Source organism: Lampris incognitus, chromosome 13, assembly GCF_029633865.1.
Source record: "Lampris incognitus isolate fLamInc1 chromosome 13, fLamInc1.hap2, whole genome shotgun sequence".
NCBI classification, from domain to species: domain Eukaryota; kingdom Metazoa; phylum Chordata; class Actinopteri; order Lampriformes; family Lampridae; genus Lampris; species Lampris incognitus.
The window spans coordinates 6832772-6858087 of record NC_079223.1 but is presented as its reverse complement, the minus strand read 5'-3'; the positions used below and the strand labels follow the sequence as shown (position 1 = coordinate 6858087).

Sequence of the window (25316 nt, the reverse complement as noted above, 5' to 3'; positions counted from 1 at the left end):
TGACCAGATGGAACAAAAATCTGTACTCACTGGCTTAAATCATGAGACTGTGTATTTTTCATAACGGCACTGTAGTTCACCGACCTAAACAAATTACTGCGTATTGGAAAATCACACCGAGCATCGAATACCGGACGGCAAGGAAACCATCCAGACTTACCGTTGCAGGAACACCAACGGATGAGTCATCAACATTTAATTTTTTTGCTAATGTCAACAAGACTTGGATATGAAAACATGTAAGCGTAAGACAGAGCAAAAAAAATTGTGAAGCATGAATAAAATACCCACCTTCGGCATAGTTGTCTTCTGGAAGCACGGACGGGCAGAGAGAGAGAGAGGAAGACATTCATTAAGCAGCATGCAGACAAGTACAGGCCGTTGCATGTGGTCACCATGCAAGGCGTTTAAACATTACATGCAAGTGCCCCATCGTAACCTCTGCAGAGGAAACACTGACCGCTAGACAGGCTGTGACTTTCCTGAAACCATAAAATCCTGCGCTTATTCATACAACTCTGCCCGTGGCACAGTCCAACTCTGGGGACTAGATGTGGACTAGATGTGTTGTTTATGCCATTCAAATTCAGAGTTTTGTCAGGTCAGCACACTGATCAAGTCTGATATGTAGCAGTTGAGGTAATCAGCTTATGGCCTCGCCTCTGGACACCAGCACATTATGGAATAATAAACTGCATTTACCAAATGTGATGTAGTATATGTACTGCACAAAGACTCTAACTGCAGAGACAAGTTCTATAAAACTTGATGGCAACTTGGTGGCAAATGAAAGTTAATTCCCTCCCTCCCCAATTGTATAAGGCCAATTACCCCACTCTTCCGAGCCTTCCCAGTTGCTGCTCCACCCTCTCTGTCGATCCGGGGAGGGCTGCAGACTACCACATGCCTCCTCCGATACATATGGAGTCATCAGCCGCTTCTTTTCACCTGACAGTGAGGAGCTTCACCAGGGGGACGTAGTGCGTGGGAGGATCACACTATTCCCCCCAGTCCCCCCCCAGAACAGGTGCCCCAACCGACCAGAGGAGACGCTAGTGCAGCGACCAGGACAGATACCCACATCCGGCTTCCCACTTGCAGGCACAGCCAATTGTGTCTGTAGGGACGCCCGACCAAGCCGGAGGTAACACGGGGATTCGAACCGGCGACCCCCATGTTGGTAGGCAACGGAATGGTCCGCCATGCTACCCGGACGCCCATCTTAAGACTGTTTAATCATTTGTATGAAGTAGTTAAATCTTTTATTGGTTGGACACATCAAACAAAAATATCTAAACGGCTTTATTTTAACATTTCATGTAGCAAGATCTATTTATTTTATTTGATTCATTGTGTAATGACTTTTATTTTACTATATAATAATTTGCTCTACTGACTATTTGGTGAATACATCCAAAACGAGAATAATATATATCTGATTTCCTACATTAAATGCTGATTTCCTACGTTTAATGCACTTATTGTAGGTCGCTTTGGATAAAAGCATCGGCTAAATGACTGTAATGTAATATAAATATATATATATACATATATAGTGATTGTCTGTGGTCTACAGACAGTGGGTCTGGTGTCATAACATTGTTCTGGTGAGCCATGCTCCAATTAAACAGAATCATGAGTGACTAATGTGGAGTCCCCCCCCCCACATAAAAGCATAACACTGATAAAAGAATAATCTTGACATTGACAGTGAGATAGTGAAAGTGAGAAAGAACTCCATTTGATTATTTTTTTGGTCAATTGAAAGCGAGGCGATTGGGAGAATAATTCACACGCTGCTAGACGATGTCAGCTGGGTGCAGCAGACGGCATGCCACCAGTGGGAATCTACAACCCTCTAATGACACGAGGTGAACCAAGACATGCATCAACAGTGACATGAGAGGGAGCAAACGCACACGGGCTCCTATAAAAAGAAGAAAATGTCAGTCAGTCAGCATTTTCTCCTTCAACATCATGTTAAAATTAGCCTGTCGCCCGCTGCATGAATTAGCATTTCTACGCTAATCACCGCCGACGCTGAAACACACATCGGGAAATGACAAAAACACAAAAGAAGCTTGTTGACCAAATTGTATAATGATTGTCACTAAGTTTCTTACCGAACTCATCACCGCATTAACTAATTGAGCTGAATGGAGAGTCCCTGCACATCAAAGCACATTGCAGCATGCAGTCTAATTAACATGTGGGACAAACGAGTACAACAACAAACTCCAGCGGGCCGCGTGCCGGTCTGTAAAGGCAGCAAGCCTTGCTCCTGTTAGGAAACAAACTCCTACCTCTTTTAAACGCTCTCTCGCCCAGATTCAAGTGCAGTACTGACCAAAAACTTACCATCACCACCACCGGCTCCCCTTCCAACTCACACACCATGCACAAAACCACACCAAACCATCCGCTGTGAACAAATCACTGAATAATAACAATAACAGTAACAATAACAATAATAATAATAATACAATCTACCTTCATTTTTATCATGTCTCTTCAAGACATAATTGGTTCAGAATATACTCATTTCCTGGTTGAGGATGTGTCACGTTAAGCTGCATGGGCTAAGCTAACTGCTAGTCCATGCAGACTGGCAGTTCTGGTAACACCCAGGGTGGTCTGACAGGACGTGGAAGCGGGGCAGGCTAAGCTAACTGCTAGCCCATGCAGACCGGCAGTTTCGATAACACCGAGGGTGGTCTGGCGGTGGCCTCACCTAGCCTTGACTTTGTTTTTGGTGTCGTCGTGTGGAGTGTGGCGACCCCTAACGGGAGCAGCCAAAAGTAGTAGTAGTAGTAGTAGTGTGGCGTGTGGGGAGGTGTGTCGAAGGTGTCTGGCTGGGAGAGCTGGCGTTGGATCAGCTGAGGGAGCCAGGTCTGCTGCATCCTGTGGGCCCAAGCACCACGGCTCTGACCGGAGCTGCGCCCGAAGAGGAAACACTGAGGGCGGTCTGACAGGATGTGGAAGCGGGGCAGGCTAAGCTAACTGCTAGCCCATGCAGACCGGCAGTTCTGACAGTCATCCTGGCTGGGTTTCGTTCTCCTGGACAGTGATTTTCTTTGGGTTTAGTTTAGATATGTGTGTTAGACAGGTCCGCGGTGGCGTAGCGGTCTAAGCATCGGCTCTGTGTCGATGCAGTTGCCCACTGGGGACTGGGGTTCGCGCCCCGGTCTCGTCAGATCCGACTATGACCGGACTCGACGAAGCAGCGATCATTGGCAACGCTGTCTTCGGGAGGGGGGCGGAGTCGGCTTGTGTTCGTCACGTGAATGCGTCTCTGTGTGTGTCGGAAAAACAGTGGTTCGGCTTGGAGTCGCCTTGTCACGAAAGTGGGGAGGCGGTCTCCTTCGAGACTGCCGGCCGGAGAGATGCAGTTGGCGAACGCATACAGTGCGAGGGTGGGTGTTTGAATTAAAATAGGGATCGATTGGCCACTAAATTGGGAGAAAAAAGGGAAAAATCAGAAATAAATTTATAAAAAAAAAAAAAAGATATGTGTGTTAGTTTGGATATATGTGTGTTCTTGTAGTTTTTGTCTTTGTGTTGCACTGCTGTGGGCTGGGGCAACAATGTGTTGTTTCATTTCATGTGCGCAAGAGCATGAAATGAAACAACAAATAAAGTGTTTCTGATTCTGATGTGCAGAACTGGTAGTATTATATATATATATATAAGGTTGCAGTCTGGCTTTGTTTATCCATGTCCAGTGGAGATGGGGGATGTGTGGGTACACAACATGTTACAACAAAGACTGGAGTGTAAGTCTATAGCAAAACGACAGGTTGAGGATCTGAATTACACCTGTTTTCAAAATACTGAAATGTCCACACACACACACACACACACACACACACACACACACACACACACACACACACACACACACACAGCAGTTATGCAGAGTTAATTTGGTGAAACTGAAACGTTTCCGCCTGCACAGATCAAGTTGACGTCCTCGTCTCACTGATGTGGAGACGGTACGTTGGGTAAATCAGTATTCACGTGGACGTTTGTTCACAAAGGGCGGCCAGATGAGAGGCACACGCCTGGGGGGGGCGCTGTGATGTGGCAGTCAGTCAGCTGGCCGCTGCAGTGAAAACACCACCGATGATGACGAGAGGGAAAGAAAGAGGCGGTGCGGCTTCCCGATGTTGGCGCATGCTTCAGCCCACACATCCTCTCACCCCTCCTTTGTTTTCATATTCATAGTTTCATATTCAAAACAAGATGTACAAGATAACCACACTTAGCACAGCGCTCACCTTCATCGGGAATCGTTTTTTTTGGGGGAGGGATTTCTTTCCCCTCTTTCTCTCCCCAATTGCTTCCAGCCAATCACCCCCACTCTTCCGAGCCGCCCCGGTCTCTGCTCCACCCTTTCTGCCGATCCGGGGAGGGCTGCAGACTACCACATGACTCCTCCCATACATGGGGAGTCACCAAGCGCTTCTTTTCATCTGACAGTGAGGAGTTTCACCAGGGGGACGTAGCGCGTGGGAGGATCACGCTATTCCCCCCAGTCCCCCCCCCCCGAACAGGTGCCTCAACCGACCAGCGGAGGCGCTAGTGCAGCGACCAGGACACGTACCCACATCCGGCTTCCCACCCGCAGACACAGCCAAATGTGTCTGTAGGGATGCCTGACCAAGCTGGAGGTAACACAGGGATTCGAACCGGCGATCCCCGTGTTGGTAGGCAACGGAATAGACCGCTACGCTACCTGGACACCCTTCATCGGGAATCTAACTGAAATTGCTTCCCTTCTTCTTAATGGATTTCGAGGTGCGGTAGAAAAGGCCGAGCCCTTCTGATATTAAATGACAAGAGTGGCATGCGCTATCTGTATTATTAATGTACTTTAATATGGACTGTGTAGCACAATATCACACTTCAATTTATCACCGAGGACGCCGCACGCAAGCATCACGCAGTGAGACGGTCAGTACGTCTCCTTTTCAGATCTGAAAATCCTCTGGGAAGATGGAGGTTCCACCATACAATCGTGAAGAGTCAACTGCATCACCGCCACCGACCATGCTTCATTTTGTTCTGCAGTGAAGATGGTTTTCTTTTAACAATATCACATGGTTTTAAAGCCCAAGACCACAGGAACAAGCCTCCGGTGACACACACACCCACACACACACACACACACACACACACACCTCCTTTCACAAATGTACCCATCTGGTTTCATCCTAATCCGGAGAAGCAAATCCATTTAATCCCTCTGACAAAGTGATCCCAATGCCATTGTGGTAGTAACACTAAACCTCAGCGCACTAAACTGTATCAGACATGGTCTACATCTGTTAGATGGTCTTGTGTTGTCGATCCTGGTCCAACTGCAACACATTCATTTCAGCCCAGGAAAACTGCAACGTGGCACCAGAAGTTGACAGTCCACCGGATACCACGTCTGCTGTAGCACTGCATGTACCAACAACTCCACAATCCACTCACTGAAAATGAATCCGTTTCAGGGCATCCAGGTGGTGTAGCGGTCTATTCCGTTGGCTACCAACATGGGGATTGTCAGTTCGAATCCCCGTGTTGGTCGAGCATCCCTACAGACACAAATGGCCGGGTCTGTGGGTGGGAAGCCGGAAGTGGGTATGTGTCCTGGCTGCTGCACTAATGCCTCCTCTGGTCGGTCGGGGCGCCTGTTCGGGGGGGACTGGGGGGGAATAGCGTGATCCTCCCCTGTGCTACGTCCCCCTGGTGAAACTCCTCACTGTCAGGTGAAAAGAAGCGGCTGGCGAGTCCAAATGTACTGGAGGAGGCATGTGCGTGGGAGGATCACGCTATTCCCCCCAGTTCCCCCTCCCCCCTCCTCGGATCGGCGGGGGGGGGGGGGTAGTAGAGCATCAACCAGGTAGGCTCGGAAGAGTGGTATAACTGGGGAGAGAAAGGAGGAAAACTCCATCCATTCATCTATCCATGTTCCAAACCGCTTATCCTGCCCTCAGGGTCGCGGGGACGCTGGAGGGAGACACCCTGGACAGGCCGCCAGACCATCACAGAACCCACACACACACCTAGGGACATTTTTTGTACGGCCGATTCACCTGACCTATGTCTCTTTGGACTGTGGGAGGAAACCGGCGCCCCCGGAGGAAACCCACGCAGACACGGGGAGAACATGCAAACTCCACACACAGGACGACCCCCAAGGCTGGACTACCCAGGGGGCAGTGGCGCCGTACGTGGGTTTAATGTTATGAAGAATCTAAGGGCGCCAGACTAGAGGGGGCACCACAACGGTGCTCAATTTTTTTTTAATAAATGTATTTCTAGTTTCCCCCTTATTCCACCCGATTACCCATTGGCATATGGCCAGATCTTGTGATCCACAGGAAAGACAGATCCACAGGAAGGAGAGATCCACAGGAAAGAGCCCACAGGTTCAATCTGGGCTATGGTGGGGTCACATCCCTTTTTGTTAAGAGCATTTTATATGTAAATCTGTCAAACTAAGAAGATGGGTCCCTTACTGGAGAAGCTGTTGATGAGGGGGTTGTTGGGCAAGCGGGTAGCATGGGGTGAAGGTAGAGGGAGGGGTCTAATGTTTAGAGAAGTCAGGAAAATAATAAAATAATGATTTGATTAACTCAATAAATAAAGGGCGCTCAGTCATATTCTTTATAGGGGCGCAAAATCCCTGGCGGCACCCCTGCCCCGGGGCTCGAACCCAGGACCCCTTGCTGTGAGGTGACCGCGGTAGCCACTGCGCCACCGTGCTGCCGGGAAAACTCCAGGCAAAACAAAAAAAAAAGGATGTATAAGATGGTCTTGTGTTGTCGATCGTGGTCCAACTGCAACACGCTCATTTCAGCCCGGCAAAATTACACCGTGGCCCCAAAAGTTGTGAGTCCACCAGCTACCGTGTCTGCAGTAGCACTGCATGCACCAACAACTCCACAACTTGGTGACTGAACACGAATCCGTTTCTCTGCCTATTTCGCTCCAGCGGACCCAAATACATCTCAATGCAACCTTGACCACCACGTAGCCCCGCGCTCGGAGCCGCGACTGTGACAAGTGATAAACAGGAAAGTGACAGGCGGTGGAATGTCAGGCCAGCAGCCCTCCCCCAAACACTTCAGACCACCCCGCAACACGCTGCCGTCAGCCGGCGCTGCAAAATACCACCACGGCACACGTCTGCCCCGCACTCTTGTCTCCGCTGGCACGCTGCCGGCTGAGGAGACGGGGGACGCAGCCTAGAGTACATACAGTACAGTACGGACAGTACATACAGTACAGTACGGACAGTATAAACGGTACATATTTGACACTTTCAGGACACGTCGGCTGAGCCGAGCCGCTGTCGCCCGTCCCGACCGTCACCTGCGGTGGTGTGAGGGTGGTGCCAAGGTGTAAATTAATGCAGAAATTGCAAAATAAAAATAAACTAACTCATACAGGGAAAACCTTGTTCCTGTATTGTTCTACTTTTTGGTGGACTGGTCAGTTTCATATGTGCAAAGATCTGCTATAGAACAATAACTTTGGGAGCATGGTCATTACAAGTCAAAATTGATGATTAAAAGTTACCAAACAACTGAAAAAGGATTAGTTTGTCATAATATCCTTACTTTTCCCCCCCCTCCCCAATTGTACTTGGCCAATTACCCCACTCTTCCAAACCGTCCCGGTCTTTGCTCCAACCCCTCTGCCAATCCGGGGAGGGCTGCAGACTACCACATGCCTCCTCCCATACATGTGGAGTCACCAGCCGCTTCTGTTCACCTGGCAGTGAGGAGTTTCGCCAGGGGGACGTAGCACATGGGAGGATCACGCTATTCCCCCCCAGTCCCCCGAACAGGCGTCCCGACCGACCAGAGGAGGCGCTAATGCAGCGACCAGGACACATACCCACATCTAGCTTCCCACCCACAGACACGGCCAATTGTGTCTGTAGGGATGCCCGACCACGCCAGAGGTAACGCGGGGATTCGAACCGGCGATCCCTGTGTTGGTAGGCAACGGAATAGACCACTGTGCTTCCCGGGCACATTCAGCCACACATCTTTAAGAGGATGCACTTTCTTCCTCCGATGCATCCAATTCAGACTTACAGTAAGAGAGAGAACTGCGGGAGCAGATGGAGACCCTCACCATTCTTTTACAGCTTATGGGCTGGAATGATCCAACAGGAAGTTCCCCCTCCCCCCCGAACAGGCGCCCCGACTGACCACAGCAGGCGCTCCCCACACACCCACATCCGGCTTCCCACCCACAGACACAGCCAATCGTGTCTGCAGGGACGCCCGACCGAGCTGAAGGTAACACAGGGATTCGAACCGGCGATCCCCATGTTCCCCGGACGCCCCTATCCTTCCTTTTGAAAATAGATCAGGTGCAGCCAAGTTTCACTGTGGGAAATTATACCCATGATGCATGATAATGCGACTTCCCATCCTCCCAGGGTAGGTCATAATTATAGTTCCACAGCTGAAACCCAACCAGCAGAAGGTGGAAATGGTTATTTACCATTCCCTTACCGACACTGTGTGACTACTTACCCACAGAGAATCTGAGACGACAGCGGCGGAAACGGTTTAATAAGTAAATTTGCTGGCGGCGTCCAGCATCATACTACTTGCGTACATTTGTCCACAGTGAAGTTAACATGAAGTCACCTTGACACCTGCTTTCATGTCTTCTGCGTTCTCTCGTTTTCTATTGATGTACAGGAATGATATTACTCCTGGTTTAAGTCCTCCAGTACATCTTCATTTAACCTCCCCGTCTTCTGCATGCCCGCTCTATAATTCAATCACTGCTGCGCTCCCACCCACAAGACACCTGGCACAGAATACAAGGACTGAATTAGACCGTCCCAGTGTCTGCTGACCCTTTTAAAGACCAGCTTTTTCATATCTTAATGTCTTCATTCAGGTAGGAGGGCTGAACTGGATGGTGGTGAAGGGCCCAGCAGGTACACTGGTAGGAAATGACGTTAACTGTACACAAAACACCACACAATAGATGTCCACTTTGAATATCCATCACACAGGACGGATATTGGACTACAAATTATAGGACACTGGGCTGTGTGCTGAGTGAAGAAAATTAAGACAGAGAAAGGGTAGAGAGAGAGAGAGAGAGAGAGAGAGAGAGAGAGAGAGAGAGAGAGAGAGAGAGAGAGAGAGAGAGAGAGAGAGAGAGAGAGAGAGAGAGAGAGAGAGAGACAGAGAGACAGAGAGAGAGAGAGAGAGAGAGAGAGAGAGACAGAGAGAGAGAGATGGACCGAGAGAAAGCAAGAGACAGAGAAACAGACAGAGAGAGCGAGAGAGACAGAGAGAGAGATGGACAGAGAGAAAGTGAGAGACAGAGAGCGAAGAGGAGAGAGAGAGAGAGAGGGACCGAGAGAAAGTGAGAGACAGAGAGACAGAGAGCGAGCGAGAGAGAGAAGAGAGAGATGGACTGAGAGAAAGTGAGAGACAGAGAAACAGACAGAGAGAGCGAGAGAGACAGAGAGAGAGAGAGAGAGAGAGCAAGATGGACATTGAGAAAGCGAGAGACAGACAGAGACAGAGCGAGAGTGAGAGACAGAGAGCGACAGAGAGAGGAGAGACAGCGAGTGAGAGACAGACAGACAGAGAGCGACAGAGAGAGGGAGAGGAGAGAGACAGAGCCAGAGTGAGAGACAGAGAGCGACAGAGAGAGGAGAGACAGCGAGTGAGAGACAGACAGACAGAGAGCGACAGAGAGAGGGAGAGGAGAGAGACAGAGCCAGAGTGAGAGACAGAGAGCGACAGAGAGAGGAGAGACAGAGAGTGAGAGACAGACAGACAGAGAGCGACAGAGAGAGGGAGAGGAGAGAGAGACAGAGCCAGAGTGAGAGACAGAGAGCGACAGAGAGAGGAGAGACAGAGAGTGAGAGACAGACAGACAGAGAGCGACAGAGAGAGGGAGAGGAGAGAGAGACAGAGCCAGAGTGAGAGACAGAGACAAACAGAGAGCGAGAGCACGAGAGAAGGAGACAGAGTGAGAGTGAGAGACAGAGACAGAGAGAGAGCAAGAAAGGGGGGGGGGTTTACCTGCAAGGATGGGTAGAAAACATGAGTATGGAGTCGGGGGGCATCCTTCTGACTACCCAACACGGGAGTCTCTACTTCTCTCCTTCCCGAGGTGGTTCAGTGAATAATAGTCCACCAGTCTCGCGGCTGCTTCAGACTTCTGGACAGACTTGGCTTATTAACCAAAAATCCACTGACTGACTGAGAGGCCTCTGACAGAACCGTGTGCTCTAAACTCGACAGACCGAATCTCTCGACGGGCTGCATATTAAATTCACATCAGAGATCAGATTAAACTCGAGTGACCCCGAGGGGAAAGGCTGGTCATCGGGACAGACCATGAGAGCGAGTACCGATTGTAATAACACAACCAGCCCTTTGACAATCTATTGCGTGCCTGTCGGTTGAAACACCGTCAGACCAGCACCACCTTGTCATTCACCCACCGGGCTCTTCTAAAATATTAACACAGCTGCCATCTGGGAATAACTGTTGAATCCTGATCAAACCCAGTGTCTGCCTGCCGAAAATGAGCTTTGGAAAATTACTGACTATCTGTGTGTAGAGAAAAGAATAGTCACCCGAAAAAGTAGTCATAGCGTATGCCTGTTATCTCTTATCATAAAATAACTAAAATAGGATGCACAATAATGGGTTTTCCAGAATGCAAGTCACAATTTCTGTCATGTTTTCTGTTTACGAATAAATTAAATGCCCAAACTTTCAATTAAAAACAAAACAAACACGCATATCAAAAAGCACTGCAGTGAAATGAATGAATGAATGAATGAATGAATGAACAACAAAACTGCACCAACCTTGGATTACTAAAGCACAATTAAATCCTTTCACTTCTGTGAGTTTATTACCACGTTAAGGTGAAAACCCATCCGATCCATAAACTTGGCTCGTTGGTGTTAGCATAGCAGGATAAACACAGCTGCAGCTAATAACAGTAATAATGGATCCATCTGATGTAGCTTTGACAATGAGCCAGTTGTCGGTGCTGGCTCATATGCATTACTGTCCTTACTGTCATTAGCTGCAGTTGTGTTTATCCTGCTATGTTTCCATCACTGGGCCCCAAGTTCAGCCCAGCAGTTATCAGGAATCAGGGACAATTTATTGTCATTTCCTTCATGTCCTTGCGTACACAAAAGAAACAAAATTCCGTTTCCCCCAGCCCACAGCACTGCGACACCAAAGACAAAAACACACATCCCAAATTTCCCAAAAACAACACCACCAAAACATACAAAAACAGAGAGAAAGCCAACGAAAAAAAAAACAAAGAAACAAAAACAAAAACAAAAACAAAACCCACGGATAACAACACAGTCCACTTAGTGCAACACAGTCCAAAAATCCCACTGTCCAGAAAATGAACGCCAGCCAGGATGACTTTCGGAACTGCCGGTCTGCATGGGCTAGCAGTTATCTTAGCCTGCCCCGCGTCCGCATGCCTTCAGACCGCCCTCAGTGTTTCCTCCTTGGGTGCAGCTCCGACAGGGCCGTGGTCGCTGGGCCCACTGGACGCAGCAGACCAGGCTCTGTCAGCCGATCCAGCGCCAGCTCTCCCAGCCATCATAAGAAGACAAAACAAACTTAGACGCAGATGTGGACAAAGACACTGCATGGACGGTACTGGGTGAGGCCGCTGTAAACCCAAGTTCGCGCCACCATCTTCCCACACCGGTACTGGCTGAGACTGCTGCAGATGTGAATTTGTGCCGCCATCTTCCCACACCGGAAGCAGAGTTATATAGTTATAGTTAGCAGTTATAGATGGATTTTCATCTTTACATGGTAGTAAACTCACACAAGTGATATGGGATTTACAAACTAATATAATTCAAATGATAACAATGGAGAAGTCATTAGTTGGACAGTTATGGATTATGCTGCTTTTTTTAACACTGTCTGCGAAAGAGTGCTTCACTTGTTTCCAATCATGTCATTCCCTTTTCATAACACTTCAGCCTCCCGCATAATATAGCCGGTCACTCTGTTTGGCCAACTTTCCTTTGTTAGTAGGCAGAGGAATTGGTGTGTATCAGAGAGAGAGATTTAAATAAATACAAGTTAAAACGCAGCAGTTAGATTGCGTGATTAATGTAGTTGTTGTTGCTTACGTGTATGTACTGTAAATAGCCATTTTCTGCAAAACCCTGCTTCCCTGCTCTAAGTTCTCCCAGAGGACCAGCTGAGACCTCCTCTGCCCTCCTCCTGTCTGATAAATCACTGCTGTCAAAGTCCAGCTAAGTTCTTGTCCACTCGTCCAAAAAAAAAGTCAAAGTGTCGGGGTTTTTCTTCTTCTTTTTTGTGTGGTGTCAAATACAAATGCCAATGACAGAGGGGAGGGCATGCCATGTCAAAGTGAAGTCTTCTGAATGATAACACGTCAACACTGTATGCTGGCTTTCCATACTAAATGACATTCGATATGGCTGTGTATACGCATATAAAGACACCATGGTGATGAAATAACCTTGGTCCCATAATGATCATATGACCAAAGAGCAATACAGGATTCAACAATATGTTAATGCAATTTCTTTTCTTTTTTTATTCAGTGCTGATTGGCTTGGACCCCCACCACTCTGGACTATTTGCCATACTATAATAATAATAATAATAATAATAATAATAATAAATAAATAAATAAATAAATAAAACAATAAACAATAAGATACATAAAAACAACAAACAATAAAATAAACAAATAATAACAGAAATAATGGATAAAATAATAAAAGAAAGAAATAATAAAAGCGATAACAATAAATAAATGAATAATAAATAAAGCTGATAATAATAATGAAGCTGACCGAGTACAAAGACCTGGAGATTGAAATCAACAGGATGTGGGGTATGAAGACCGAAACAACACCAGCGGTCATCGCAGCTCTAGGACTCAAGAAGAAGGGAATGGATAAATTCACCAGCTGTATCCCAGGCAACATCAACATCCATGCAGTCCAGAAGATCGCCCTACTCGGAACAGCCCACATATTACGACGGGTACTGTCAATAAAGTGACATCTGCCCTATAGTGCCTCGGGTCCATAGTTTGGACCCAGCTCTACAGGGTGTAAAACAGGAAACACGAAAGAAATAATAATAATAATAATAATAATAATAATAGTGGATTACATTTACATAGCGCTTTTCTTGATACCCAAAGCACGTCACATTGTAGGGGGAAACTCCAGCCACTATGCCAATCAGGTAGAAATGCTGAGCTTGAACAGGGGCATTTAACTTGTATCTATTCGAATACATATTCATAAATACAGTCTCACACAATCAGCAGACAAATGGGTGCGCAGTGAGAAGGATATACTGCTACACAGCCGCTGATGATCCTGCTTTTGACTTTATTTAATTATCGTCTTCATGTTACCATATGAAAGTATGTGGGTTCAACAACTACTATTTTTTTTGCGTTAAAGTCAACTTCATTATCGTCAACATCTTCCTGTTGTTCTAATGGTATGTAAGTAATCGCAGTATCTAGTGTTATGAAGCCTGGTTAGGTCTGGCAAACACATTCTCATCTCATGGCGTTTTATATTTATATATATACTAGAAGAACCCCGCTACAATGTAGCGGTTTGGTTCTCCACCCGTCTAAATCTCCCTCCTCTTCATCCTGCCAGCTAACCGCCTTCCCCCTGCCCCTAAACCCCCCCCCACTCCAACTCCCTCCCCCAAATGCTCAGAATCATCTGAAATGCCGAGAAAAGTGGTTTTGAGCCATTTTTAGAAAATGCATATTTTGCATAATTATGCATAATTGTTATAATTATTTTTTAATGTTCTGCTATTTTTCTGGTCCTCTCTGGAACAATACATACCACCTCCAAAAAAAATTAGGATCATAAGTGCATTTTTGCAAAAATGCATATATTTTGCATAATGCCAAAACGTCAAAGTCCCAGAAATTTTTTGTTTATATAGGTGAAAAAATCAAAGCTGCTCAGAATCATCTGAAATGCCGAGAAAAGCGGTTTTTAGCCATTTTTAGAAAAATGCATATTTTGCATATTTATGCATAATTTTAATTTTCTGGGATTTTTCCCTTACTCTCTGAGACAATACCCACCACCTCCAAAAAGAATTAGGATCATAAATGCTTTAGTTTTAGGTCCTGCTATCTACACTAACTAACTAACACACACACACACACACACACTAACACTACACACACACACACATTACGAAAATGAGTGACCCAGAACATTTTTTTTATAGGTGAAAAAATCAAAGATGCTCAGAATCGTCTGAAATGCAGAGAAAAGTGGTTTTTAACCATTTTTAGAAAAATGCATATTTATGCATAATTATGCATAATTTTAATTTTTTGAGATTTTTCCCGTACTCTCTGGAACAATACCTACCACCTCCAAAAAGAATTAGGATCATAAGTGCTTTAGTTTTCAGTCCCGCTATCTACACTAACTAATACACACACACACTAACACCACAAACACACACACACATTACGATATATATATATATATATACACTGCTCAAAAAAATAAAGGGAACACCTAAAAACACAATATAGACCTCGATGAATGAAATATTTCAGCTGAAAATCTTTATTTATTAGACAGAGGAATGTGTTTAGAGCAAAATAACCTAAGAATGATCAATGGAAATCAAAATCATTAGCCCATTAAGGTCTGGATTCAGAATCATACTCAAAATCAAAGTGGAAAATGAGAACATAGGCTGATCCAACTTCTGTGGAAATTCTTCAAGACGATTCAAAATGAGGCTCAGTAGTGTGTGTGGCCTCCACGTGCCTGTATGCACTCCCTACAACGTCTGGGCATGCTCCTGATGAGACGACGGATGGTCTCCTGAGGGGTCTCCTCCCAGACCTGGATCAGGGCATCCGTCAACTCCTGGACAGTCTGTGGTGCGACATCGCGTTGGCGGATGGTACGAGACATGATGTCCCAGAGGTGCCCGATTGGATTCAGGTCTGGGGAACGTGCAGGCCGGTCCATAGCATCAATGCCCTCGACATACAGGAACTGCTGACACACTCTGGCCACATGAGGACGAGCATTGTCATGCATGAGCAGGAACCCAGGGCCCACTGCACCAGCATATGGTCTGACAAGGGGTCTGAGGATCTCATCCCAGTACCTAATGGCAGTCATGGTACCTCTGGCTAGCACGTAGAGGTCTGTGCGGCCCTCCAAGGATATGCCTCCCCAGACCATCACTGACCCACCGCCAAACCGGTCATGCTGGAGGATGTTGCAGGCAGCAGAACGTTCTCCACAGCGTCTCCAGACTCTCTCACGTCTGTCACATGTGTTCAGTGTGAACCTGCTCTCATCTGTGAAGAGCACAGGGCGCCAATGGCGAATCTGCCAACCAAGATGTTCTCTGGCAAAGGTCAATCGGGCTGCACGGTGTTGGGCTGTGAGCACAGGCCCCAATTGTGGACGTCGGGCCCTCATACCATCCTCATGCATTCTGTTTCTCACTGTTTGAGCAGAAACCTGCACATTAGTGGCCTGTTGAAGGTCGTTTTGTAGGGATCCGGCAGTGCTCCTCCTGTTCCTCCTTGCACAAAGGACCAGATAGCGGTCCTGCTGCGGGGTTGTTGTCCTCCTGCGGCCCCCTCCACGTCTCCTGGTGTACTGGCCTGTCTCCTGGTACCTCCTCCATGCTCTGGACACTGTGCTGGGAGACACATCAAATCTTCTTGCCACAGCACGCATTGATGTGCCATCCTGGATGAGCTGCACTACCTGAGCAACTTCTGTAGGTTGCAGATACCGCCTCATGCCACCTCTAGTGGTGAGGGCACTAGCAAAATGAAAAACTAACCAAAGATCGGCCAGAAAAGATGAGGACAGGCAAATGGTCTGTGGCCACCACCTGCAAATCCATTCCTGTTATAGGGGTTGTCTTGCAAATTGTCTAATTTCCACCTGGTGGAAATTAGACAATTTACCAACAGGTGAAATTGATTCACAAATCAGTGTTGCTTCCTAACTGGACAGGTTGATATCTCAAAAGTGTGATTGACTTGGAGCTACATTGCATTGCTTATGTGTTCCCTTTATTTTTTTGAGCAGTGTATATGCAGCGACCTCCCCACTACTGGTGTGGGAAAATGGCGACGCAAACTTACGTTTGCAGCGGCCTCACCCAGTACCATCCATGCAGTGTCTTTGTCCTCGTCTGCGTCTAAGTTTGTGTCTTCGTTTGATAGCTGGGAGAGATGGCGCTGGAGACGTGCCTGAAGAGGAAACACCGAGGGCGTTCTGAAAGGACGGAGAAGCGCAGCAGGCTGCAAGAGCTGGCGTTCAATCGACTGGGGGAAGTATAGTCTGCTTCTTCCGATGGACCCATGGACAACGGCCCTGCCAGAACTGCGCCGGAGGAGGAAACAATGAGGGCGGTCTGACAAGATGCGGAAGCGGGGCAGGCTAAGCTAACTGCTAGCCATGCAGACCGGCAGTTCCGACAGTCAACCTGCATTTGTTCTCTTGAACAGTGACATTTTGCAGTTTGATATATGTGTTCTTGTAATTTTTGGATATGCGTACTTGTCTTTTGTGTTGCGCTGCTATGCCTGCTGGGATAGGCTCCAGCATCCCTGCGACCCTGAGCAGAATAAGCGGTTTGGATAATGGATGGATGGGGGAAACGATATTTCATTTCATGTATGCAAGTACATGAAATGAAATGACAAACAAAATGTTCCTGATTTCCTGATCTATATGCTCCAACTAGTTCAGATTATGGAAAACAACAAAATACGTTACCATAATTATGCAGATGACACAGATTTACATAACCATACCAGGGGACGATAATCCCATACAAGCACTGAGTAAGTGCAATGAATAAATGTCTCTGAATTTTCTTCAATCAAACAAATATAAAACTAAAGTGATTGCCTTTGGAGCCAAGGAAAAACGATTAAAAGCCAGAAGTCCTGGTGCAGTCATGGACTCAGACCTGAATTTCAATAGCCACATTAAGATAGTTACAAAGTCAGCCTACTATCATCTGAAGAATATATCAAGAATTAAAGGACTTACGTCTCAGCAGGACATGGAAAAACTTGTCCCTGCATTTATCTTCAGTTGACTTGACTACTGTAATGGATTAAAGGACTTATGTCTCAGCAGGACATGGAAAAACATGTCCCTGCGTTTATCGTCAGTCGACTCGACTACTGTAACGGCGTCTTTACAGGTCTCTCTGAACAAGTCTAAGTTAAAACCTAGTACGTGGCTAGACTGTGATTGCTGGGATAGGCTCCAGCATCCCCATGACCCTGAGAGCCGGATAAGCGGTTTGGATAATGGATGGATGTTCTGGTGCAACTACGTTTAAAAAGCAGCTGTTTTGACATCGGTTCCATGAACAGCTGATGACGTATTAGAAAACTATTCACGCAGCCAATGCCGAAACTCCACCTAGGGTGTCTGACCAATGGTGAGACTCCATCACTCACTCAGTCACTCACTCACAGACAACCGCATGTGCAGGGCTGGCCCCACTGTTGCAGTCCAGTCAAAAATCAATCAAACAGCTGCAACTGATTCAGAACACTGCTGGTCGAGTCCTCACGAAGACTAAAAAAGTAGAACACGAGCATCTGGGTAGTGTAGCGGTCTATTCCGTTGCCTGCCAACATGGGGATTGTCAGTTCAAATCCCTGTGTTACCTCAGGCTTGGTTGGGCGTCAATTGGCCGTGTCTGCGGGTGGGAAGCCGGATGTGGGTATGTGTCCTGGTCGCTGCACTAGCGCCTCCTCTGGTCGGTCGGAGCACCTGTTCAGGGGGGAGGGGGAACTGGGGGGAATAGCGTGATCTACCCACTCGCTACATCCCCCTGGTGAAACTCCTCACTGTCAGGTGAAAAGAAGCAGCTGGCGGCTCCACATGTATCGGAGGAGGCATGTGGTAGTCTGCAGCCCTCCTCGGGTTGGCAGAGGGGGTGGAGCAGCGACCAGGATGGCTCGGAAGAGGGGGGTAATTGGCCAAGTACAATAGGGGAGAAAAAGGGTAAAAAGAAAAGTGGGTCACATCACTCCAGTTCGGAGGTCTTTACATTGGCTTCCTGTCTGTCACAGAATTGGTTTTAAAACTCTGCTCTTGGTTTATAAAGCACTGAAGGGTTTAGGGCCAAGATACATTTCTGGTCTTCTGCTACACTATGAGCCATCCAGACCTCGCACGTGGTCTGGGGACAGGTCTGCTTCCTGTCCCCAGAGTCAAAACTAAACATGGAGGCATCTGTTTTTATGTACCACATATCTGGAACAAACTCCCAGAAAACTGCAGCTCTGCAGCAACCCTCAGTTCATTTAAATCAAGGCTGGAGACTTTCCTGTTCACTGCTGCCTTTTATTAAATCAAATTCAAGGCTTTTGATTAATATCTTACACTGCACTATAACTTTTACACTCTCTTTTTATTTGTATTTAAATGTCTTTTTATTGCCTGATGTTGCTTTTATATTTTGTCTTAATTCCTTTTATGTTTTATGTAAAGCACTTTGAATTGCCTTGCTGCTGAAATGTGCTGCACAAATACATTTGCCTTGCACATATCCCCAAATCCTCAGCGATTACGTGCTCAGACTCAGATGCTTTTTTTTTCTCAATTAATACTTTTTCTCTCATTTGTCCTCTTTTTATTGTTATTTTTTGACAATCTGTTCCTATTTCTTCCATTATATGAACTCCTTTCCAATTACATTAAAAGTAAAATGTAATCTAGACACTTGTGCAACTTAACCCAACACTGACTGCATCTCCTGACATCATCACTGAAGAAACATGTAATGTCCTCAACAAGGTACAACTTGGTGCTGAAGGGTTAAATCATGTGTTTCTTTTCACTGTAAGGGCCCTGACACAATGTTGGGCCGTCGGTGAGCGTCTGTGACCCTAGTTTCTGTGGTGTGTCCCGCACCATCGGCACTAGTGGAGTACCTGTTCAGCATAGCAAATCAGTGAAGAACGTACATGCTAGCTGGCCATCGGCTGTATTCTTTGAGGTGTGTTTAAGTGCTACTTTTTGGCCGAGATGGCAGGCGAGCTGAGGCAGTAGTCGCCAGTAGTCAGTTTGGTGTGTCTGGGCCTTTATAATGTCAGTTATGCACCCTGAAAACATGCCATCGATGCTTAACTCTTGCATCATTCAAACTCCACCCCTCACCTATGCAGGAATGTTCATTAACGTTAAGCAATTTCAATTAAAGAGGTAATTAAGGTTGAGGGTAGGATGGAGCGGGAGAGTGACAGGCGGATTGCTGCAGCATCAGTAATGTGGACGTTGTACTGGACCGTTATGGTGAAGAGGGAGCTGAGCTGCAAGACGAAGCTCTCAATTTACCAGTCAGTCTTCGTTCCAGCCCTCACCTATGGTCATGAGCTTTGGGTAATGACCGAAAGGGTGAGATCGTGGATACAAGCGTTTGAAATGAGTTTCCTCCATAGGGTGTCTAAGCTCAGCCTTAGGAGATACGGTGAGGAGCTCGAACATCCGGAGGGAGCTCAGAGTAGAGCCGCTGCTCCTTCACGTCAAAAGGAGCCAGTTGAGGTGGTTCGGGCATCTGACTAGGATGCCTCCTGGGCACCTTCCTTTGGAGGTTTACTGGGCACGGCCAACTGGGAGGAGACCCCGGGGTACACCCAGAACTCGCTGGAGGGACTACATGTCCAATCTGGCCTGGGAAGGCCTTGGGACCCCCAGGAGGAGCTGGAGGGCGTTGCTGGGGAGAGGGATGTCTGGGGTGCCCCACTTAGCTTGCTACCACCGTGACCCGACCCCGGAGAAGCGGCTGAAGACGAATGAATGAATGAATGAATGAATAAAGGTTATTAAAATGTATCTTTAACTTTTTCATGCACTTTCCCTTCCATGTCTTGTAGCTGCTTTAAATAAGCCCGTTAGCTCAGTAACTTTATTGAATCCCTGCTGGGACTCGTTACCATCTTCCTCAAGGTTTAACTGCAGCAGACCCATTCAAGTATCCAGACCACTGAGCATCACTTTTACACTCTCGATTATATATACATGTCCATAAAATAGGCGTCCTCTGGTGAAGTCACCACAGCCAAGCAGCATCGCCAATAATCAGATAGGGACAACATTAGTATACACGAAAGAACAAAGAAAGCTGTTCGCCAAGAGGAACCGGATTCAGCGCGAGCCCACTGGAGAGCCGCTAAATTGAAAGAAAACATTTGGAAATGGGCTTCTCTAAAATCCCTGTATCGTGGAGGCACTTTAGAGGAGAATAATGTAAAAGCCCTGCTGCAACGGACGATGCCCCCCGTTGGATCGATTTGATGTTAAATTACAATTTAAACCAAATCAAGAGTAATGAGTATAAGTGTGGGTTCGTCTCTCAGTAGTGCAGCCTCAAACTAATTCATCCATCTACCAGGTGGGTGTTATTGGCATTACATGGCTCACAATCTCCCTCATTATCCTCCTGGAGTAACACAAAGATGAGAGCATGAGGAAAAGAGCCAAATGACCGGGCACGCTGATGGAAATCAATAGCACCAACCGCCATAGTCATCGGTATAGACTGTCTATTCTTATCCACGCACGATACCTGATGTCATTTTTCAGTTCATCCTCTTCGTCCATGTGTGATCATTTTATTTACATTTCACTAACAAAATTTAATTGAGAAATGGGGAATGAGGTCAAATTCCTCTGGTGGGGTCAAACTTGTTTTCTTTAAGTGTTTCTGTCTTTTTGGTGGTCATCAGCACCGAGACTGATGTTGTCTGTGTTATTCATTTTGATATCTAATATGCACAATGATTATAATATTGTCAATATACCAGCAAACATGTTTTTTTCGATTTTTTCCCCTCTTTCTCCCCGGTTGCACTTGCACAATTACCCCACTTTTCTGAGCCATCCAGGTCGCTGCTCCACCTCCTCTGCTGATCCGGGGAGGGCTGCAGACTACCACATGCCTCCCATAGCGCATGGGAGGATCACGCTATTCCCCCCAGTTCCCCATCCCCCCGACCGACCAGAGGAGGCGCTAGCACAGCGACCAGGACACAGACCCACATCCGGCTTCCCACCCACAGACACAGCCAATCGGCTCTGTGCATAACTGTAGTACACTGACTTCCGGTTTCTACTGCAGTGGTCATACCAGTTTCCTGTTTGTTGGCGTGTGCTATTGACAATGGTATATTTTTCGCGATGCCTGCAAGATTTACCATGGACAGAATTGTTGACAAACTTTCACCTGGACCTACCAGCATATGGGTGAAAAGTTTCAAGTCCTCTGTGCATGTGATTGCCATTTATCCATGGTAAATCTCGCAGGCATCGCGAAAAATATGCCATTGTCAATAGCACACACCAACAAACAGGAAACTGGTATGACCACTGCAGTAGAAACCGGAAGTCAGTGTACTACAGTTATGCACAGAGCCGATTGTGTCTGTAGGGACGCCCGACCAAGCTGGAGGTAACACGGGGATTCGAACCGGCGATCCCCATGTGGGTAGGCAATGGAATAGACTGCCATGCCACCCGGATGCCTCCAGCCAAACATTTTTAAGAAGATGCACTTTCTTCCTCCCATGGATCTAATTCAGACTTGTAGTAAGAGAGAGGATTGTGGGAGCACACGGAGACCTCACCATTGTTTCAATTCTTATGGGCTGGAATGACCCAACAGGAAAACCACAAAGTAGCATATAGATCCAGTAACAGTAATTCGTGCCCTGACAATCTGGGGATAGAGTTACAGGTGTGGAATTGATATTCAATAGCTATGAAACACCAGCATATTTGGGCTTGCAAAATAATTAAAGAATCATTGCAAACGCCGAGCTTCCCAGTTTGGGTTTAGTTTATTTGCCACATACTGTCCATTTGACTCAGATCTCCACAGTGAAGTGCTGTGGGTCAGCCAAGCTTTTTTCTTTTTTTTCTTCTTCAGCAAGATGTGCTCCGCAGCTGAGGAAAGGGCAGCTGTGGCTCCTAGCACGGTCACGTGACAGAGCTCCATCTCAAGTGCTCTGCTCGTTTATTAAAGTTAAACTGTTTTCCACTTTTGGCACATCAGGATGCAGCTCAGCTCTCACGTTTCTATTAATAAGAATAATAAAAAAGACAGACAGAGCTGTATAAGGAGGTCCCCAGTGGACATGAGTGTGTCCATGAGCCTGGCTCAAGAAATTAGCATATCTATTTATCTATTCACTCACTCAATCACGCATTCATCTGAAATTATCGTGTTACTTTGTTAACAATCTGCTGGGTGTCTGGGTAGCGTGGCGGTCTATTCCTTTGCCTGACAACACGGGGATCGCCGGTTCGAATCCTCGTGTTACCTCCGGCTTGGTCGGGCGTCCCTACAGGCACAATTGGCCATGTCTGAGGGTGGGAAGCCGGATGTGGGTATGTGTCCTGGTCGCTGAACTAGCGCCTCCTCTGGTCGTTTTGGGGGGAGGGGGAACCGGGGGGGAATAGCATGATCCTCACACGTGCTACGTCCCCCTGGTGAAACTCCTCACTGTCAGGTGAAAAGAAGCGGCTGATGACTCCACACGTATTGGAGGAGGCATGTGGTAGTCTGCAGCCCTCCCTGGATCAGCAGAGGGGGTAATTGGCCAAGTAAAATTGGGGAGAAAATCCAAAAAAAACAACAACAAAAAATTTTTTTTACAATCTGCTGTAAACATAACAGGATATCTCTTGCTCACGGATGGGTGGCATGTTATGAAACCCTCTGAATCTGACATACAAGCGGTACTATTTTTGTGTTCTCTGGAAAATAAAGTGTGGAAAAACAGAGTCTGGCTCCATCAGACAGCTCGCCGTGTCACCAAAAAATGCTGTTTAAACTTGTTCAAAGCGTTTCAAGACGCTCTCGTGAAAGATGACTTCCAGCCAGGAGCATCAAACACGGCTAATGTCACACAGCTAAAACAGAAGCTGCGGCCCGGGATCTCAGATGCACAGCGTTTTGCCTCTATGCCGGTTTATCAAGTACCTCATTGTGAGAGATTAAACCGAATAGCCTGCATGACCACTCTCCAGCAAATTACTCAAACTCAGATGATGAGAGTAAAACTGTTGTGTATGAGCGCGTCATTGGTAGTGCACACACGATGACATAAAGACGCATGCAGTATGAGAACCAGGTTTCAGCTAAATGCCAGGACAACTGCAGGATTTGTACCAGACGGGCACCTACATCATTCTTGCATATGTAATGTGCTTAAGTCAAACTGAGAGAGAGCCTTCAGTTATCAAAGTATTCATGTAGCGTTATAACGCTGGGCCTCTACCAACAACGTATTTGCACATTCAAATACACAACGTAACCCTGCTTCATATGTGTGTCCCCGTTTGTGTGTGCTAGAAGACAGAGAGAGACAGACTGTTGTGCATGCATGCATGCATGCATGCATGCATGTGGGTGTGCGCAGGACTACTCGGGTGTGTTTATTCGTGCTTTGGGACGAATCCCCTTTTGAGGAGGAGTTTGGTGTCAAAGAATTTCACAACACCCTTTTGACAGTCTGAAGCGGTTGTATTTAAACAAGGGGGGAAAATCCTAGGGGAAAATCCCTCTAATCTCTTGATCCCAATATCTATCTTTGGACTGGGAGACAGCAGTATACTATTAATCTGCTTTTGTGTGAGCGAAGCTGCAGGAGGCCTCAAGATGGAGTGACTCCTTCAGAGAGCCAAAGAGGTTACAGCTCTGTGCTCGTGAGATGACAGACGGGCTTAGATGGGAGCACCCAGTATATTAAAGATGGACCAAAATCAGTAAACAGATTTAACTGTTCGTGCCTAAACACCTCGAACACTGTATGATAAAAATAAACCATGACTAACAGAATGTCTAAAATTGTCTTTTATTTAATCCATCCTTTATCCATAACCGCTCTCAACTGTCTCAAGAACTGTGAGGGAGTGCTTAGTCCTCATTAATATTCATGAGATGACCTTTGAGTGACAAGTACAAGCAAAGGTTGGTGGTAAGGGTGGGCGGGGGTTTCATATTTTGATGATTTGATCTGATTGGCTGTATGCAAATTCGTTTTTCTGATGACATCATCCATCCATCCATTATCCGAACCGCTTATCCTGCTCTCAGGGTCGCGGGGATGCTGGAGCCTATCCCAGCAGTCACTGGGCAGCAGGCGGGGAGACACCCTGGACAGGCTGCCAGACCATCACACACACACACACATTCACACCTAGGGGCAATTTAGTACGGCCGATTCACCTGACCTACATGTCTTTGGACTGTGGGAGGAAACCGGAGCCCCCGGAGGAAACCCACGCAGACACGGGGAGAACGTGCAAACTCCACACAGAGGACGACCCCGGGACGACCCCCAAAGCTGGACTACTCCGGGTCTCGAACCCAGAACCTTCTTGCTGTGAGGCGACCACGCTAACCACTGCGCCACCGTGCCGCCCTGATGACATCATGACTATCAGACAAAAAGATGAGCCGAAAGAAGCGGGACTAGGGGGTGCTCTTCTGAAGACGTAATCCTTAATTTTCCCCAATATTGGAAAATGCCATATTTTCCCGCTGGCATTTTCGTAGCAACAGCCATTTACTGTATTAGTGTTCTGTAGTTGCTCCTGTATGTGCTATTTTTCATTGGTGCTGGCGGTTCTGCCATTCCTGCCAAGTATTCATATCTAATGGTGCATGCACAGGAAATGTGTCAGGTCTGCCACTAAAGGAAAAGAAGACGACTAAAGGGAGAGAAACTGCATGTTGACACAGAAGAGCTGACAATAACGCTTAAATACAAAGCTAAGCGAACTAGGTATTATCTAATGTTTGCATTTTCCTGAGTAAAGAACTTATGACTTGGTAAATTTTATCATAGGTTGATTGTCTTCAAGGGAAACAATTTTCACAATTATCTCTATCTCAATTATCCCACCAACAGGGGGATCAGCGGTTCGAATCCCTGTTACCTCTGGCTTGGTCAGGCGTCCCTACAGATGCAATTGGCCGTGTCTGCGGGTGGGAAGGTGGATGTGGGTATGTGTCCTGGTTGCTGCACTAGCGCCTCCTCCAGTCGGTCGGAGCACCTGTTCAGGGGGGAGAGGGAACTGGGGGGAACAGCGGGATCCTCCCTCGCGCTACGTCCCCCTGGTGAAACTCCTCACTGTCAGGTGAAAAGAAGCAGCTGGTGACTCCATATGTATGGGAGGAGGCATGTGGTAGTCTGCAGCCCTCCCCGGATCGGCAGAGGGG

General features: G+C 47.0%; 1 protein-coding gene across 5 annotated transcripts in view; it reads right to left on the bottom strand.

The window, feature by feature from the left end:
* Nucleotides 1-25316, bottom strand: part of LOC130123237 (neurexin-1a-like) — a 456613-nt gene that overhangs the window by 413950 nt on the left and 17347 nt on the right. For 4 of the 5 annotated variants that reach the window (XM_056292376.1, XM_056292378.1, XM_056292374.1 and 1 more), the window contains exon 2: nt 292-309. The exons of the other annotated variant lie outside the window; for it this stretch is intronic. In XM_056292376.1, the coding sequence (XP_056148351.1) occupies nt 292-309 (18 nt within the window). The remainder of the gene's footprint in view (nt 1-291; nt 310-25316) is intronic. 5 annotated transcript variants of the gene reach the window in all.